The following is a 19,797-nucleotide window of genomic DNA, read 5'->3' as shown; positions in this document are numbered from 1 at the left end:
AAAAAAAAAAAAAAGGAAAGATAAACAGTATGTTCTTATTTAAAGGCTTATCAAAAGTGCCACATGTAAAATTAAAGGAAAACATACAGTGACAGAAATGACAGATGAATATCTCAAAAAATACAAGGAGTTTTTATACATACATAATTCACAGTAAATATTCACTGAATAAAGCTAAAGGAAAGAAACAGCACAAATTCAGATCGTAACTATCATTAGGACATGTTGAGTTTCTCTAGGAGAGTTGTGAGTGCACAATAATACAGCTATAAAGGATGATTTTACACCAATTCTTTTTCTTTCTTCTTTTTTTGAGACAGAGTCTCACTCACTCTGTCACCCAGGCTGGAGTGTAGTCATGCAATCTTGGCTCACTGCAACCTTCGCCTCCTGGGTTCAAGCGATTTTTGTGTCTCAGCCTCTCAAGTAGGTGGGACTACAGGCAAGAGCCACCACATTCAGCTAATTTTTTGTATTTTTAGTAGAGACAGGGTTTTGCCATGTTGGTCAGGATGGTCTTGAAAACCTGACCTAAGGTGATCTACCCGCCTCGGCCTCCCAATGTACTGGGATTACAGGTGTGAGCCACCGTTCCTGGACGACTTTACACTAATTAAATGATCAACTATAAATAAAAATGGTGAAATCCAAAACTGCCACAATTTGGGAAGGTAAATTTCTTCCATGTTGTTCATGGTTTTCTACTGTTTCTGTCCTCATGGAGGACTTTCTGACAATACTGAATGAGCCATAGAAATGCCTGCTATTTCTTCTCATAAACACTTCCGAAAAAATAATTTGGAAAAAGAAAAAAAGCTTACGTATATGATAATACTTATAGCATTTATATTAAATTTTAAACTATAAATAATGAAAATCATAGCAAAACTTTTGGACAGTTGAAAAATGAAAAAAATATATATAAATTTATCTTCACATATTTCCTTCTGGTTATTATCCCCTGAAATTGTGGTTTTTGTGGTTGAAATTACAGGGTGCATATGATTTTGTATATTTAGCAATGTTATTTATAATGGTGAAAACCTGGAAACAACTCAATTGCCCAGTAATAAGAAAATTGACTTCTTTATAGAGTATGATTGTCATGAGTATTATGCAGCTATCCCAAGTATTTACTGTAAAGTTAGTTTGGGTACACGAAACAGTGGAAACAGAAAAACTTGTCATAAGAAGACCGCACTAGGCCGGGCGCGGTGGCTCAAGCCTGTAATCCCAGCACTTTGGGAGGCCGAGGCGGGTGGATCACGAGGTCAAGAGATCGAGACCATCCTGGTCAACATGGTGAAACCCCGTCTCTACTAAAAATACAAAAAATTAGCTGGGCATGGTGGTGCGTGCCTGTAATCCCAGCTACTCAGGAGGCTGAGGCAGGAGAATTGCCTGAACCCAGGAGGCGGAGGTTGCGGTGAGCCGAGATCGCGCCATTGCACTCCAGCCTGGGTAACATGAGTGAAACTCCGTCTCAAAAAAAAAAAAAAAAAGACCGCACTAAAACTATACATACACAGTAATTCCAGATATATTAAAACAGTGTTGCTATATTATCCCAAATCAGTTGAGGTCATAAAGAAATACTGATGAATGTGATTAGATGAAAATACTATAGATAAGATCTTTGTGGGGAGGCGGATAATTTTTTTTATTAATTGACTGGAAATCAGGCCAGGAATTGAGTCAGAGAGGACCATGTTTTTTCTGTAATCGTTTAAAACCAGAGATTGCTATTCCTGTTATCTCATGCACTCTCAGCATAAAGGATCCCAGAGCATTTAAGCTCCTTCATTTAGGTGTTGTCCATTTTGCTTCTTTGTAGAGAAAGATGTTGTAGGTACCAGGGAAGGACTAGTGGATAATTTACGTGATTTACTCAGTGGTGATTTGTTGAATCCTCTTTGTGTCATGAATCCAGTAGGTTTAGTTCCTGCCCTTGTAAGTGTGTTCACCTGTGTGTACAGTCACTGCAACTTTTTAAAAAGTTTAACTTTGGTCTTTGGCCAAGAGAGTAGGGGTGGTAGACTGGGAAGAATGGGGCCTGAATTCAGCTTTGCCACCAACTGCCTATATGACCTTGTTCAAATGTCTTTTCCTATTGCAGTTCACTTTCCTCATCTGTACAACTGAGCTAAAACAATGTGACAATTAAAATACATTTGTTAACGTGAATGCATTTAGAAAAAAACGCTATGTGGATTTAGAAAAAAAAAATGCATTTAGAAAACATGCTATGCAGTTTTAAAAAGTCCTATAATGTTATTACCTGGCTTATTAGAAACCACATAATTTAGAGAGAAAAAAATAATGCCTGACACTTAGGTGCTCAGTAAAGATTCCTGGAAGGAAAGGAAAGATCTGGAAAATCAGACTGAGGGTCACAACATCAGCTTTGCTTATGAACTTTAGGTTCTCTAGAACTCTCTATTATTTTTGAAATTCAAATTCAGCATATGTTGCAGTTTTCCAGACAGGGATTAAGAAAAAACAAATTCAGCATATGTTATTTACCCATCATGGGGCCAGGAGTGGGTCTCTGGGTGACGCAAAGATAAATTGTCCCCGAGCCTGGAGTGCTGCAGTATCCTGGGGCCCCAGCATGGTAGGAGGTTGAGTCTGGGAAGTAAAAATTAGAAATGTCTCAGAAGGGTTTAAAGAAAATGAATTGATAGTTTAAGATAGGGACCTATCACGTCTGATGGAGGGGAGGATGAGGGAGCGCTTCATTGGGAGATGTTTCATCAACTGAGCCTTAAAGGCCAAGCAGTACAAGGGTGTCTAGAAGGACAGGAACGGCATTTCCAGAGGTGCCACCAGCATGAACAGCAACGTGGAGGCTGGGAAGAAGGGGGCTTGCTAGAGGGGAGCGTGCATTTGAGAAGGAAATAGCCACATTTTAATGTTTGTTGCCCAAATAAATTGATTTAGGAAGATTTTTATGTTTTTTACAGCCCCCTCCTGCACAGTCGATGGTTCAAGCCTTGGAGTTACTGTATGCTCTGGGAGGTATACCAATTTCTTTCTTACCATTCTCTCTTATTATATGTGTTTTCTTTTACGATGTTAGTGAGGTTGTATTCACTTTAGGGCTCTTAGCATCTTCAGGAATGGGATTGGTTCTCCCCATATATATAATCCCCTTAATGATACTTTATTGAAATAGGAAGTTGGGACCATAGTTAGACACATGAAAGCTGATGATGACAGCCAGTGTATAAACATGCCAGTTTGTCAGAAGCTATTAAGAAGAATCACCAGGGCCATACTCCTAGGAGATGTCTAGTGATCAGCAGTTCCCTACCAGGATGTCAGCTCTTACCTCCCCAGAGCTTTTCCTCCACCCAGCAACCACATCCTGAATCTGTGGCTCGGTATCCTCTCCCTAAATCCTCTTCATTTCATTTCTGGAGTTGCTTATGGAGAACTGGGGACATTATCAGCTTCTAGTATCGTTTGGGCAAGAAAATACCATGTTATGGGGGACCTTCTGTTTTGATTGTTGATTGAAAATGTGTTAGGCTGGTGCAAAAATAATTATGTTTTTTGCCATTACTTTCAATGGCTTTTGCACCAACCTTGATAGCATTTATCTTGACATAGAGAAAATCATAGCCGGAATTCACCTCTTCAGGAAGTATTGTCTCTTCTGTGACTGGTACCCCAAGTGAATATAATTTCCAATTTGGAATTAAGTTGTAGTGGAGATTTTGTTTTATGAGATTTATTTTGAGTGCTACTTTAAAAAAATAGCTTTATTGAAGTGTAATTTATATACCATACAATTCACTCATTTACAATGTACAAATTCAGTAGCTTTTGGTATATCCTCGGGGTTGTGCAACCATCACCACAATCTAATTGTGAGCGTATTCATCACCCAAAAAGAAATCTTTACCCACTGGCACTCAACTTCTCATTCTCTATCCCCCTCAGTCCCCCAGCCCAAGGCAACCACTTATCTGGCTCCATCTCTATAGATACTTTTTATCTCTATAGGTGTTCCTTTTCTGGAGATTTCATGTGAATGGAATTGTATAATATGTGGTCTTTTGTGATTGGCTTCTGTCTCAGTCTGTCTTGTGTTGCTTTAACAGAATACTTTCTAAAGAGTTTTATTTAGAAATTATTTTTTTCTCCACCCAACAACCACATTCTGAATCTGTGTGGCTCAGTGATGGGTAATTTCTAAGGAGGCTTATTTGGCTCATGATTCAGGTGGCCGAAAGCTCCAAGATTAGGCAGCTGTATTTGGGGAGGGCCTCAGCGTGCTTCCATTCAAGGTGGAAAGCAAAAGGTGAGTGGGTGAGTGCAGAGATGGCATGGCAAGAGAGGAAGCCAGAGAGAGAAACTGAGGAAGCCAGGCTCTTTTAAGAACCTGCTCTCATGGGATCTAATCCATTACTCACCCTGGGTAAGGGCATTAAACTGTTCATGAGGGATGACCCCCATGACCCATATACCTCCCACTAGGCCCCACTCCCCAACACTGCCACATTGGGGATCAAATTGCAACATGAGCTTTGGTGGGGACAAACCACATACAAACCATAGCAGCTTCTTTTCATTTAGTGTGATGTTTCCCAGGTTCCTTCCTGTTGTAGCTTATATTCATACTGTATCCCTTTTTATTGCTGAATAATATTCTGTTGTAGGGATATACCACATGTTTTTTTTTATCCATTCATTAGTTGATGGGCATTTGGGTTGTTTCCACTTTTTGGCTAATATAAATAATGTTGCTATGAATACTAGCATATAAATATGGTTTTGGTGGACATTCCCACCAGCAGTGTATGAAGAGTTCCAGTTTTTCCATATCACTGCCAATGCTTGTAATTGTCTTTTGTGTTAGAGCCATCCTAGTGGGTATAAAATGGTATCTCTTGGTTTTGATTGCCTTTCCCTGATGAGTCATGATATTGGGCACCTTTTCATGTGTTTGCTGCCCATTTGTAAATCTTCTTTGGAGAAAAGCCTGTTCAAATCCTTTGCCCATTTTTGCTTGTGCTATTGTCTTTTTAAAAAATTGAGTTGAAGCTCTTTATGTATTCTGGGTACATATTCTTATCAGATATATGGTTTGTAAATATTTCTCCCATTTCTGTGGTTTGGCTTTTTCTTACGTGTACTTGCTTTTTACTTATTAGTATGGTTTGCAGTACAAAAATTTTAAGTTTTGGTGTAGTTCAGTTATCTATATTTTTCTTTTGTTATGCGTGCTCTTGGTGTCATGTCCAAGAAACTTGCCTAACTCATAGTCATTAAGATCTTCTCCTAGGTTTTGTAGCTTTGGCCCTTACATTAGGTCTGATCCATTTTGAGTTACTTTTTTGGTGTGGAGTGAGGTAGGGGGTCCATCTTTATTCATTATGTTGATTTTACTTATCTGTGAATAGCCAATTACTGATTTAAAAGATCTCCAGTGTTTTAAAAGGCCTTCAGCTGGATTTACATAAGATCAGCCTGGGGTGAATGTGTGTTGGAGAAGAGTGGAGAAGGTTTCCACCTCCTCTTCTCAAATACTTAATAGGAACTGGAAAGCAGGTTTCCTGGGCAAATATGTCATGAGGATGAGAGAATGTTGACAGCATAGGAGTTTTTTTATTTGGGCTGGTTTTTCTCCAGTCAGACAGAATGAAATTTAAAATATTTCCTATTTCTTCAATACCCTAAATAAGCTGGAAAATGTAGAGGGAACCTCCCAGCTTAATTTAATTTCAAGCTGAATTATTACCTTTAAAGAGATGTCTTACTGAGCTCTGCCTTACTCTGATCTCTTATAGCATTTAAGTAGTAAAACAGTAGTCTATACTTGGAGGTCTTGGGAATCCAATACCTGGATTCAGGCGGGGAGTTGAAGGAGTCAGCCCAGTTCAGTAAAATGCCCAGGAGGCAGTCGCATGAACAGTTCTGATGTTGGCACCAGAGGGATCTGGGTTAGTGTTTAGATTCCAAGTTGCTGGCCTTGTAGTTGCTCATTGTGTTAGTCTGTTTTCATGCTGCTAATAAAGAAGTATTCAAGTTTGGGTGATTTATAAAGGAAAGAGGTTTAATGGACCCACAGTTCCACATGGCTGGGGAGGCCTCACAGTTTTGGAAGAGCAAAGGCATGTCTTACATGGCAATAGGCAAGAGAACTTGTGCAGGGGAGCCCCCATTTATAAAACCATCAGATCTTGTGAGACGTGTTCATTATCACGAGAACCATATGGGGGAGACTACCCTGTGATTCAGTTATCTCCACCTGGCCCTGCCCTTGACATGCGGGGATTATTACAATTCAAGGTGAGATTTGGGTGGGGACACAGCCAAACCTTATCACTCATGTAGTGTGAGAAGGGCCTGGGACACGGGATGCCATTGATGCGCTCCTGGCACATCTGTGGCCTCTCAGGTGCTGGAGGTAGAAGAAAGTCCAGACAGTGACTGAGGGGGCAAGTGGGTACAGAGAAGCATGAGATTGCGGGGGGCAGCGGGGAGCAGGAGCTGGGGAAGAGTAGTTCCAAGAAGCAGCAGCCAGCAGAGCCAAGTGCTGCCGAGGCTGTCAGGAAGATGCCTTGCGTTGGCGCTTACCGCCAACCGTTGTTGGCTTACCGTTGTTAGGTTCTTGGGAAGAGTGGTCTCTTTGGAGTGGTGGAAACAGGTAAGGCTGCTGTGGATTGAGGAGAGGGTACCAGCAGAAGAAGGCTGCAGGGACATTTCCTTATAATTAAATCCTTCAATAGAAGTCATTAGAAGTATCAGTTTTTAAAAATTGGATATTCAAGAGCTCAGCGGAGATCTTTTCTTCTTTTAATGTAACGACACTCTAGTGTCACATGGAGTTTGGTAGTGCATGAATCATCTTTTAGATACTTTTTCTTTTTAGCATACGTTATCTTTTATTTTCTCAACAACTGTAGGCCTTCCAACACAATGGTACCTGCCTTCTGATTTCTTTTGTCGTTCTTACGGCAGGTCTGGACAAAGACTGTCGCCTGACTGAACCGCTTGGCATGAGAATAGCAGAGTTTCCTTTGAATCCTATGTTTGCCAAAATGCTGCTTGAATCAGGTAGGTAGAGACTGATAGCTTGAATTGATTTTATTTGGACTGTCAGAGGTGTTGTTTACCTGAATTCTGAGCACTGTGGGGAAGAGGGCAGAATATGCTAAAGAAGTATATATATTTATCTATAACATAACATTTATTGTTTTAACCATTTTAAATGTGTAGTTCTGAGATACGAAGTACATTCACATTGTTATGCAACCATCGGCACCACCCATTTCTAGAACTTTTTCCATCTTCATCACTGAAACTCCATACCTGGTAAACACAAATTCCCTATTCTCTCCTCCACCACTACTTTCTGTCTCTATGAATTTGACCACTTTAAGAACCTTAAGAAGTGTATTCACACAGTGTTTGTCCTTTGTGTCTCTCTTGTTTCTGTTAGCGTAATGTCTTCCAGGTTCATTCATGTTGTAGGATGTGTTAAAATTGTCTTCATTTTGAAGGAGAAACAGTATTTTACTGGATATCTGTAACATGTTTTGTTTACTCATCTGTTGTCACTTTGGTTGCTCCTAACTTTTGGCTATTGTGAATAATGCTGCTATGAACATGGATACACAAATATCTGTTTGAGTCCCTGCTTTTATGTTTTTTGAGTATATAGCCAGAAGTGAAATTACTAAATCATATAATTCTTTAATTTAAAAATATTGATTATTAATTGACAAATAATAATTGTATATATTTATGAGATACAGTGTATTTTATGTATATGTTGTAGAGAGATTCAGTCAAGCAAATTAACATATTTGCCAGTTCACCAACTTATTTTTTTGTGCTAAGAATGTTAAAATTCTATTCTTGTAGCAATTTTGAAATAAGCAATACATTATTATTAACTGTGGTCACCATGTAGTGCAATTGATCACTAAAACCTATTCCTCCAGTCTAACTGAAACTTTGTACCCTTTGATTAACACCTCCCTTTTCTCTGTTCACCCCCCTGACACAGGGGATCTCCTTGCCTCTGGTAACCACTTTTCTACTCTCTGTTTCCATGAGATTGACTTTTTTAGATTCCATATATAAGTGAGATCGTACGGTGTTTGTCTTTCAGTGCCTGCCTTATTTCACTTGGCATAATGTCCTCCAGTTCCATTTATGCTATTGTGAATGACAGCGCTTTCTTCCCTTTTTTTTGGGCTGTATAGTATTTCATTGTGTGTGTACATATTTATGTATACCACATTTTCTTTCTTTCTCTTTTTTTTTTTTTGAGTCAGAGTCTTGCTCTTTCGCCCAGGCTGGAGTGCAGTGGCACGATCTTGGCTCACTACAACCTCCGCCTCCCAGGTTCAATTAATTCTCTGCCTCAGCCTCCTAAGTAGCTGGGATTACAGGCGCCTGCCACCACGTCTGGCTAATTTTTTGTATTTTTAGTAGAGACGGGGTTTCACCATGTTGGCCAGACTGGCCTTGAACTTCTGACCTAAGGTGATCTGCCTGCCTCGGCCTCCCAAAGTGCTGGGATTAGGCGTGAGCCACCGTACCCAGCCAAGAAACAAGGTTCTAAGTATGGGCTGGGGAAGTGCATCATTCATTAAGTGGGAGGTGGTGGGGAGATGGGACAGGCAGTGCAGTGTGCTCTGCCTTGCGCCCTGGAGTGGTAATTGCTGCTGACTCTGTTTCCAGCTGCTCCCGTGTGCTCCAGCAGCCCCCATCCTACTTTACTCGTCTAGTTGTGCCTTGGACTTCCCAGCTGAGATGAGCCCTTTTGAGAAGGAAGCTGTTTCACAGAAGGAGTCAGGAGCAGAGAAACAGCAGAAGGGGCACAAGCCAGCCACTCATTCCCTGCCCCCTTTCTCTGTCTGACTTCCTGCCAGGATTCTAGATGTTCCCACAGGAGGGTAGGGAGCAGGTGTGGAGCTGACCTGCCCTTAGTGATGGGGTCAGTCTTGACAGAGTCCCCCGTATTTCAGCTGCAGAGGGCAGTAACCCCTCCTTTTTTGGAGTCCTTCAAGGCTGCTGTTCATCTGGGCTACATATGGGACTTCACATTTGGCTGACTGAAATATTTATGTACTATAAACTTTATTTTTACTTTTCTGACAGAGGGTCTCACTCTATCACCCTGTCTGAAGTGCAGTGGCATGAACTTGGCTCACTGTAGCCTTGACCTTCTGGCTTTAAGCAATCCTCCTGAGTAGCTGGACCACAGGCACCTACCACTACACTGAATTTTTAAATTTTTTGTAGAGATGGGGTTTTGCCATGTTGCCCAGGCTTACATACTATAAACTTTAAAAGTTAAGTTATAGAAAAAATATGATCTTAGTCTTCAGTGTGATGCAAGGAAAATATCAGAAAATATCTTTCACTTCTTGTTGACACATTATATGGTTGAAACTAAATATGCTTTTTGTTTTACAGGAAACTTTGGCTGTTCTCAGGAAATTCTAAGCATCGCTGCCATGATGCAGATCCAGAATATCTTTGTGGTCCCACCAAACCAGAAGTCTCAGGCAGTAAGTCAGCTCCCTCCCCAGGCTGTCTGTACCAGTCTCTTTTGCCTTGAGCTTTCCTTGTTAAAACTCTGCCCAGGAACTGCTGAAGATAGCGCTGTACAAATGTGATCAGCTCATGTTTTGAGTATTTATTGTGTGCTTGATGTTGTGCGAGGCATTTCGTAGGCATCATTCCACTTTATCTTCATCATAAACTTGGGAAGTAGATATTATTATCATATTTTATTTATTTATTTTTTTTGAGAGGGAGTCTCACTGTATCGCTCAGGCTGGCGTGCAGTGCATGATCTCAGCTCACTGCAACCTCCACCTCCCGGGTTTAAGTGATTCTCCTACTTCCTGTGTACCTGGGATACAGGCGTGCTCTGCCGTGCCTGGCTGATTTTTGTATTTTCAGCAGGGACAGGGTTTCACCATGTTGGCCAGGCCCATCTCGAATTCCTGACCTCAGGTAATCTGCCCGCCTTGACCTCCCAAAGTGCTGGTATTACAGGCATGAGCCACTGCGCCTGGCCTATTATCATGTTTTAAAGATGGAGGCACAGAGAGGTTAGGTAACTCATTCACAGTTGCACAGCCAGAATTGTAGGCTGTGGATTCACAGTCTAGAGCCCCAGACCTTAACCGTTGAGCTACCAAATTCCAGTTTATGTCAGGGAAATTGTCATTCAGACTGCTCTGCTAGAAACCTTGGTCGAGGACATTAGCGAGGACATAAGAAGTCAGATGTCTGGAGTACAGCAGGCTGATTCTGGGCACCACACGGCATCATGGTGGTGTTGCAGTTGGGCCATTGTGAGCTAGAGAGATCTAAACCCCCCCTAAGGCGTGGGCATCAGCAATGACTAATTGAATGAACACTGGAAAGACGGAAGGAGAAGTTTTGAGTCTGAAGAGACACTTGGAAGTAAAGTGTGCTGATAGAGGTAGGTCAGAGGTAAGTTCAGAGTCACTTCCTGTTTGAAAGTCAGAATCAGCAGCCTTATGCATGGAGGGGCTGAGTTTGTATGTGTAATGAGGAGGAGAGAAACTTTCTTAGGGATTGTTAGGATCCTCCTCGTCAGTTGTGTATCTGGATTACAAAGTTTTTCTGCCTCTGTGCCCAGATACTTATGTCCGTTTTTGTTTTGTTTTTACTTAACCTTCTTTATAGTCCTTTCTGAGGGCAGAGAAACTCACTTGAAAGCTTAGAGACTGAGGTTCTGACAACTCTGTCTACAGTTGCAATATTTAACCCCCTTCATCTCCACTCCCTGCTGTATTTTTCTCCTCTCCGGCTTCTTACCACCTGCTCTACTATGTATATTCCGACTTGTTTGTTGCCTTTCTCCCACCACTGTTTTATTCACTGTTACATCCTGGATGCTTAGAGCGGTGCCTTGTCTATAGCAGGTGCTTGGTAAACATCTGTTAATGAATGAGTAAGTGGGAGAAAGGAAGGTTGATTGATTATGTGGTATTTGGTTCAAGGCTAAAATTCTGAGGTTAATAAATACGTGGCCCTGTGCTACATAACGACTTTTCAGTTAATGATGGACTGTATATAAGATGGTGGTTCTGTAAGGTTACAGTACAATATTTTTACTGTCCCTTTTCTGTGTTTAGATACATTTAGACACAAATACTTACCATCCTGTTACAGTTGCCTACGGTATTCAGTACAGTAACATACTATGCAGGTTTTAGCCTAGGAGCTACAGGATATGCCATCCAGCCCAGGTGTATAGTAGTCTAGACCATGTAGGTTTGTTTAAGTACACTCTATGATGTTTGCACAGTGACGAAATTATCCAGAGACACATTTCTTGGAACATAACTTGCGTTGCTAAGTGACATGTGACTGTATCTGTGTACTTGCATATATATTGTATGTGCTGCTGTTTTAACCCATGGGAACAGGTGGCATTGCTCGGGATCTTACAGAAAGAGAAACCTGAGGATGGACTGTGAAAGGATTGTACAATTGATGGTAGTCCAGGACTATTGAGTGTCTGCTGTTTATTAGACAGCTAGTCCCCTGTCTTCCTGGTGCCTACTTTCTCTTGGGGGTTGGGAGGTTTCTTCTGAAAGAGATGATATTAACTAGATAGAGAGAGAGACTAGAACATTAACATTTTATCAATTTTTTTTTGCCAGATACTTTATATTAAATTATCTTAATCCACAGCAATCTTGATAGATAGGTTTAGTTTCCTGATTTTACAGATAAGGAAATCAAGGCTGAGAAGGGTTAAGTAACCAAGCTGAGGTCTTTCAGGATATGGCAGAGCTAGAATGCTGCAAATCAGGTGTTTCTGAATCCATAACCCACATGCTATTCACCATGCAATGTTACTTCCCAGTGCAAAAGACTTACAGGAGTCTCTCTCTCTCTTTCCCTCCCTCCCTCCCTCCCTTCCTTCCTTCCTTCTTCCCTCCCTTCCTTCCTTCCTTCTTCCCTCCCTCTCCCTCTTTGTTCTCTCTTTTTCTCTCCCTCCTTCCTTCCTTCCTTCCTTCCTTCCTTCCTTCCTTCCTTCCTTCCTTCCTTCCTTCCTTCTTTCCTTCCATCCATTCATCCATCCATCTCACTCTGTTGCCATGGAGTATAGTGGTGCAAACTTGACTCCTGGGCTCAAGCGATCTTCCCACCTCAGCCTAGTAGCTGGGACTTAGAGACACATACCACCATGCCCTGCTAATTTTTTTTCTTTTTTAGTTTTGTAGAGATGGTGTTTACCTATGTTGCCTAGGCTGGTGTCAAACTCTTGGCCTCAAGGAGTCTTCCTACCTCAGCTTCCCAAAATGCTGGGATTACAGATAGAAGTCACCATACCCGGCCAAGAGTCAGATTCTGAACGTTGCTTTATTCTTTCCAGATTCGAGTGCACCGTAAATTTGCTGTAGAGGAGGGCGACCACCTCACTATGCTCAACGTATATGAAGCATTTATTAAAGTAAGCACAACTTCCTGCTCTAAATGCTGCCTCAACACACCACCCACTGGAGGTGATCTAGGAGGGAGGATCCCAGAAGTTCAGTTCATAAAGGAATGCCCGAGAGAGCCCTTTATTTTCCCGTTAGATATATTGCCAGTACTTCTAACTGGTAGGTCGGGCTTTCTGCTGAGTTTGTGGTGCCGTATTGCTGAGAAGACAGGAATCATTCATTGCTTTCCCTTGCTTGGAGATACGGTACACTAGCGGCGGGCCAGTGCCCAGCTTCACGTCTTCTCACATCCACCATGTAGTAGACAGAAAGGCAACATTTGAATAGGAAGTTCTGTTATATTTTCTGCCAGGTAAATGAGGCTGAGAGCAACTTGAAGTCCTAGGTTGAATCTTCAAAGCTGTCCCAGCTGCCATGAGAAGACATTTAGTTGTGATCTGTGCATATTCACGTATCCCACACATATTTAGCTGTAGGTAATGTTAATTTTCATTGTTAATGTTCTATAAAACTGAGAGCAAATAATACAGCTTAAAGTTCTCATGAAAAATTGTTAATAAACGAGATCTAAAGGTGATGGAAATGATGAAAAAAGAAACCTTACATAAAAGAAAGGGTATAATATTTCAGATTTGTAACATTCATTTCTTAAATACTCTTTTAGAAGTGAAGAAATGCTAAAATTTTGTTTACCAGTGATTTGAGGAAGATTATTCAGTTGGTGAAAAGTGTTCAGAAAAAAGAAATTCACCTCTTATTGAGACTTATGGTTTAAATCAGATAAAATTCATTTATACAGGCACAATATATCATCTCCAAGCTGAAGCTTTCTTTACCAGTGGAAAGTGGGCGCATTGTATTATTTTACAGTTGCCTTCTTGGAATATCTTCTGTTAATTACATTTTCTTATTTAAAGCACTTTCCTTCCTAACTTACAATATAATTTCAGAGGTATATTTCCACAGCAGTAATTTACTCTAAGACAGAATGATCATACCTATGAATGTAGAAAAATTAAATACTGTTGATAGAAAAATCATACTTTGGGGACAAATAATAGTAATTTGTAAATTTTTTCTACATTGGCAAGTGTTATTTTGTTGGCCTGTAGTATCATAAAGTGACAAATTCAAGCATGCCACAGAAGAAAAGTTGATTTACAAAGAACCATACAGGGAAGTGATTCTGATAGTTCAACCACATGAAGGTATTTAAAATTGAAAACATCTCTGCTTGTCATTAAGTTCTCATTTGCCCTTTAGTGCAGAGTGGGGTTGAAGAGCAATCAGATGTGTGCAAGGTTGTTAACATCTGTTTTGAGAGGTGGGATAAAAAAGGGCCAGCTCCAATCTTTAGGTCTTATGCCATTGAACAGCACATGGGGGAGGAGAAAAGAATGATCTCTACAATATAGCATGAGTCAAGAACATGTCTGTTTTTCTAACTCCCTCTCTCTGGGTTGTTCGGTAGCACAATAAGAACTCTCAATGGTGTCAGGAACATTTCCTGAATTACAAGGGTCTTGTCAGAGCTGCGACTGTAAGAGAACAATTGAAAAAGCTTCTTGTCAAGTTTCAAGTGCCCAAGAAGTCCAGTGAAGGTGAGAAGAAACTGCCTCAGCTGGTGACTTCCCTTACTTCATTCTGTTGAGTTGTCCTCCTAAAGTTCTCATGCTGGTCTGGTGCGAGGCAGCATGGTGTGCTCTGTACCAGCACTGGGTTTTATATTTTGAGTTGCCTGCATCTATGAAAAGCTGAAGGTCAAGTTGCATATTTTTTCCAAGGAGGTCCCTTTTTCTTTCTGATGGGTATTCTTACTGAAGGAACTTCATAGCCCATGACAATACTTAAGAATCATTAACAGCCACATCAGTGTTATTGCACATCATGTAATTGATTTTCCCATGCAGGCTTTGCAAGAAAAACTACTTTTTGTTCGATGATATTTGTAGCTATTACATAAAAATTGAATTTTATTTTCAAAGACATGTATTATTAAAGCAAGTGCTGGGTGTTTCGCCTAGACAGTCACTAAGGGTAAGAAAAAGAAAAGTAGTATGTAAGACATAGTCTGGCCTCTGGCAGTGACAGTGACTGCTATTAATCAGGGACATGATAGGTTACCCTGTGGCAGGGGTTCTCCAAATGTTCTCTTGCTCAGTCTCCCACTCCTTGAGGTGTTAGTAATATTCTCATTTTACAATTAGTCATAAGGTCTAGGGAGAAGTTTGATTAAATTCAGGACAACACAGCTGGTAAGGAGCAGAGCCAGATCTGTGTGGCTCAGAAGTCTGTGCTTTAAGGAAGTGGCATACCCGCCTCAGCAGTCGGGTTGAAAGCCTACTGGGTGCCAGGTATTCAGCCACATCCTCAGCACCATTAGTACTTGTTAACATTTCCTGAGTGCTTATAAGTGGCCAGGCAGCACTCTGAGTGTTCCATGTGCTTATTAATTTAATGCTCATAACAGCGCTGTGAAATATGTGCTGTTTTCCCCCGTCTTCTAGATGAGAAAAGTATGGCTAAGAGGTAAAATGTAACTGGCTAAAGTTACACAGCGAGGATATGGTGGAGTCAGAGCTTGAGTCTAGGCAATTCCCTATCAGTCTTATTTTGTCTTTATACTAAGAGCAAGTGATTAAACAATGACAAAGTCTTAGGTTTTATTTTAAGAGAACAGTGCATTAAGGGAGAGATTCATACAGATAGACAAAATCCTACAATACCAGATTATCAGTCCTCTTAGAAGTTAAAGTAGTAGATACTTCAGTAATTGTAGAAGATGTGCTGGCAAATGTGGAAGAAATGCCAGGAGGAAGGAATCCGGAGGAGGCTGGCCTGGGAAGTCTTGCAGCTTCCTTTAGGGGCGGTGGGAGTCCAGTCAAGCTTTGGGGTCTCGTTGAATTAGAAAATGGTGGCGGCTGGCCCCGTTGGCTCACACCTGTAATCCCAGCACTTTGGGAGGGCGAGGCAGGCAGATCACAAGGTCAGGAGTTTGAGACCAGCCTGGCCAATATGGTGAAACTCCATCTGTACTAAAAATTAAAAAAAGGAATTAGCTGGTCATGGTGGTGGGCACCTGTAATCCCAGCTACTCAGGAGGCTGAGGCAGGAGAATCTCTTGAATCTGGGAGGCAGAGGTTACAGTGAGGCGAGATCGCACCACTGCGCTCCAGCTTGGGTGACATCCATCTCAAAAAAAAAAAAAAAAATAGTGGCAAAGAGCACTCTAGGGAGGGAGGATTGGAGACAAGTGCTTGGAGTGAGGAGTATATAAGATGCTCAGAGAATGTTCGATGGGTGAATACCCTCACAAGAGAGGGAAGAGTTGAAACCTGGGCCACTGGGCCATGTTGGAGTCATTGACAGAAACAGGAAGCTTACAAGGAGCACCCAGTTTGAGAGCAGCTGATCGAGCGCCTATTACCCCTGAGCAGGGAGAAGACAGCCTTACTTCTGCAACTGGTGTTCTTTACCTGTTTTTCAGTATCAAACCCCTGCTCAGGAGAAAAGTTACATTAAATTTAAATTCTCCCTACCCTGAGAAATTAAATAGTAAGGAGTAAGATTTTGTAAGGTAGGGTTGAGCTTCGGAGGGTTATAAACCATTGTAGTGTCTAAGATGTTCACCTACCCCTGCCTCCAAGAACCAGTTTTCACCCCTTTGGAAGAGAGATTACCCCTGATTAGAGGACACATTTTACATGGAAATTTCTTATGAACAATAGGAGAGAACAGACTGAGTCTCGCATTAGATCATAGTTAGACATGTAGATTTGATATTTATCAGCTCAGTGCTTAAGAACAATACAGAAAATCATGGAGACTAAATTACATGCAAATTTAAAACATCTAAGTCTTAAAAAAATAGAAAGCAATGAGTCAAAGGTACTTTAAGCCATCATGACATGCATGAAGATTAAAAACTTTATTATAGAATGATTTTATTTGATATGTTTAGGAAAAAACAGTTTTCAGGTTGATAAAATGGTCTAAGGATTAGAACAAAAAATTCACGAAAGAAGAAACATGCAGATAGTAATCAAATAAATGTAATATAAAAGACGACAACCCTTTTACCAAAACATTGCATTGCTAGTAAGAATGCAGTGAAACTGCCATATTGTTGATGGCTTTGGAAATAGTACCACCGTTAGGGAACTTACTTGCCAACATGCTATATTCCATTGGATCTAAGATACCATCATGTGTAAGAAACATCATTATTTTAGTATCACCAAGGAAAAAAATGCTGCCAATTATAATTGTAAAATGCTATCCTAATTTCAGTGAATTAAAGCTAGAAAAAGAGCGAGTCTTAAAAATGATGAGATGTGATATGTCACCAGCCATAAAAATAACATTAGCCTTTTGCATAACAATTCGGAATATATCCTATGGACATTATCTAATAGTGGGACCTCCTTAGATGGTGCCTGGGCAGGCATCCAGCATCGGGAAGGGTAGGGCTGGAGCCAATTCAGGAGAGGGTTTCCAGGTGGCTTGAAGCAGCCTGGGGTGGTGCTGGGACTGGATCCTGTGCCTTCCAGCACAGGCTCGAGCACACGGAGCATAGGGCAGGCAAGGAAGGGTCTCATCCACCCTGTTTGCTGCCTGTATAGGTGATCCGGATCCCGTCCTGAGGTGCATTGTCTCGGGCTTCTTCGCCAATGCCGCGAGGTTTCATTCTACTGGAGCTTATAGGTAACACAATACTTGGTGAAGTCATTTGTTAAAGGAACAATCTTACAAATGACCCAAACCTCACAGAAAACTGTGCAGAGATAGTAATTAAATAATTATTTTTAATTTCTATCACGCTTCCTTCCAAAACAGGGTTGAGGTTAGTGATATAGCTTTAAGCAAAATATCTTGACTTTCTGAAAATGATTCTCGTATATTCAGTTCATCTATATGTTGTAACGTATGTTTCAGGATGCAGACAGTCTTTAGGCTGGTAATATTTCAGTTCTAATGATAGAATAATATGACTTGAAGAAACCATTAAAAATAATCTTTCCCAGAGAAGTTACTTTTACAGTTGGCTAGCTTATGATGTCTTTAGAGATGTGCAAGACTGAAGTCCTCACCCACCCTGGTGCAGTGTGGCCACGGCTGGTGTCTTTGGAGGTAGCCAGGTGTTTCTCATGTTCTAGATGTGCCTCCTGCTACAGAACCTGATTCTTTCAGTTCCATTTTCTAGGCATAGGAAGTCACTGATGTTGATGCCTTCCTAATGGTCTTCAGTATATTCAAATGCAGTGAAAGCTAAGCATAGCTTAGCTTTCCTTTCTCCAGATGAATCATTCCAGTGCTTTGAATTGTTACTTTTAGTCTGTCTTTTCTGTCCTTTGGCTCATTTTAGTTTCATAACCTTACTGTAGCCTGTTTAAAGTGTACTTATCATCATTTTCTTCTTTAATAAGAGAACAATTCAAAGAATTTCTCCCCAGCTCTTCTTTCCATGTATTATTTTGTCATTAATTTTTTTTTCCCTCAGAAAACATTACCTCCCTGTTTTCTTGAGATCAGCCAAGATATTTCCTGTCCTGGGTTCCTGTTAATGAGTCCAGAATTGCACTGAGCCTTTTTTAATTTTGGCAGCCAGATCTGCTCCATCTAGTATCCTAGTAGCCGGCTGTTTGAACCACAGGATAGCACTTTACACTGATCTCTTTGTTACTCCGGGCATGGAGTTACATGTTTTCTTTGTTACTCCAGGCATGTTGTAGCCTGTCAGTATCATGATTCAGTTGCCCATTGTTTGAGCTCCCCTCCCACCCTGAGTTGTCTGTATTTGAGACAATTCGTCCATGTGGAGGTGACCCCCACAGTGGCCCGAGATCTTCTGCAGGGAGTGTTGCAGCTTGTCATCTTCATTGCCCCCCCCACTCTCCTGGAGAGTTAGCAGTTTCGACTGGTGTTTTGAAAATTCTTTTATCAGTGTCTGCAATGTGGGTGGGCAACATAAGAGATTCCAGGCTGGTCATTCCTTTGAGACAACATGTAGTGTTGATCAGCTCACCACCACCTGGCAGGCCAGCCAGGACCCCGGGACACTGGCTTTATTACAGTGTTGACGAGGCGCTCTGTCACAGCACTTGAGGCACTTCCCACAAGAAACAGACCATTCTACTGAGTTGGAATTGGAAGAACTATTTCAGAGAAATTAGTAGTCCAGTACTGAGCTTTCTTTTTTCACTATCATTGCGTCCTCCTGTAGTCATTATCCTTAGTATTTAACTTTGCTTAATAGATAAGCTTATAGAATGAATCACATGTATTATTTCCATCAAGCACCTGCAGAAGATGAATGTAAACATAGGCAGAGCATTTTGTTTCTAAATGTTTTTTCTGAGTGTCCACATGTTGCTTTTCTCCTCTTTGCTTTTTCACATGATTTATACTTGATTTCTGGGGTTGCAACAGGGGAGGGATGAAGAAAGATTGCAAGAGAAGATGGAGATAGTTGTTTTGCTTGTGACAAGTTCAGTCTGCATGTTTCTTTGGTAATATTAAAAGTCTGTGGGCAAGTCTTGCTGTATGTATTTAAAGCATGCTTCAGACAAAATTCTTCTATGTTGCAAGGACCATCCGTGATGACCACGAGCTGCACATACACCCTGCGTCAGTCCTCTATGCAGAGAAGCCGCCTCGCTGGTAAGTGCATCCTGCTGCTTAGCTGGTGCCTGCTCTGAGCAAGGCCACGTTCTTGTTTCTTTCCTGTAAGGGTTTCTTGACATTGTCCCTAGAATTTCTGCCCTGGGCCCAGTGTGGCTCATTCCTGTAATTCCAGCACTTTGGGAGGCCGAGGCAGGCAGATCATCTGAGGTCAGGAATTCAAGACCAACCTGGCCAACATTGTGAAACCTCCTCTCTACTAAAAATACAAAAATTAGCCAGGCATGGTGGGGCACGCCTGTGACCCCAGCTACTCGGGAGTCTGAGATAGGAGAATCGCTTGAACCTGGGAGCTGGAGGTTGCAGTGAGCTGAGATCACACCACTGCACTCCAGCCTGGGAGACAGGGAGGCTCCATATGGAAAAAAAAAAAAAAAAAAAACCCCACAAACTTCTGCTCTGGCAGAGATCTCCTTAAGCAAATAGTGTTTTGAAAATTTATTCAGCAGACGTTCATTTTCACCCACTGACTGGATGCTCAGCCCTGCACGAGGCATAGCTATGCAGAGATGAGTTGGGATCCCAGCCCACAGTTCTTTTTTTTTTCTGAGACAGAGTTTCGCTGTGTCACTCAGGCTGGAGTGCAGTGGTGCTATCTTGGATCACTGCAACATCTGCCCCCTAGGTTCAAGTGATTCTCCTGCCTCAGCCATCTGAG

The 19,797-nt window shown here is 41.4% G+C and overlaps 1 protein-coding gene across 1 annotated transcript in view; it reads left to right on the top strand.

Annotated features, from left to right (window-relative positions):
* DHX35 (DEAH-box helicase 35) overlaps positions 1 to 19,797 on the top strand; it is a 78,046-nt gene that overhangs the window by 46,536 nt on the left and 11,713 nt on the right. The window contains exons 14-20 of the mRNA XM_017511962.2: positions 2,964 to 3,018; positions 6,970 to 7,065; positions 9,439 to 9,533; positions 12,389 to 12,466; positions 13,930 to 14,059; positions 17,081 to 17,162; positions 19,047 to 19,118. Of these exons, the coding sequence (XP_017367451.1) occupies positions 2,964 to 3,018; positions 6,970 to 7,065; positions 9,439 to 9,533; positions 12,389 to 12,466; positions 13,930 to 14,059; positions 17,081 to 17,162; positions 19,047 to 19,118 (608 nt within the window). The remainder of the gene's footprint in view (positions 1 to 2,963; positions 3,019 to 6,969; positions 7,066 to 9,438; positions 9,534 to 12,388; positions 12,467 to 13,929; positions 14,060 to 17,080; positions 17,163 to 19,046; positions 19,119 to 19,797) is intronic.

This window comes from Cebus imitator, unplaced genomic scaffold (genome assembly GCF_001604975.1).
Source record: "Cebus imitator isolate Cc_AM_T3 unplaced genomic scaffold, Cebus_imitator-1.0 Scaffold18, whole genome shotgun sequence".
Taxonomy (NCBI): Eukaryota; Metazoa; Chordata; class Mammalia; order Primates; family Cebidae; genus Cebus; species Cebus imitator.
Note: the sequence above shows the minus strand (reverse complement) of the source record. Positions and strands in the feature narration are given on the sequence as shown.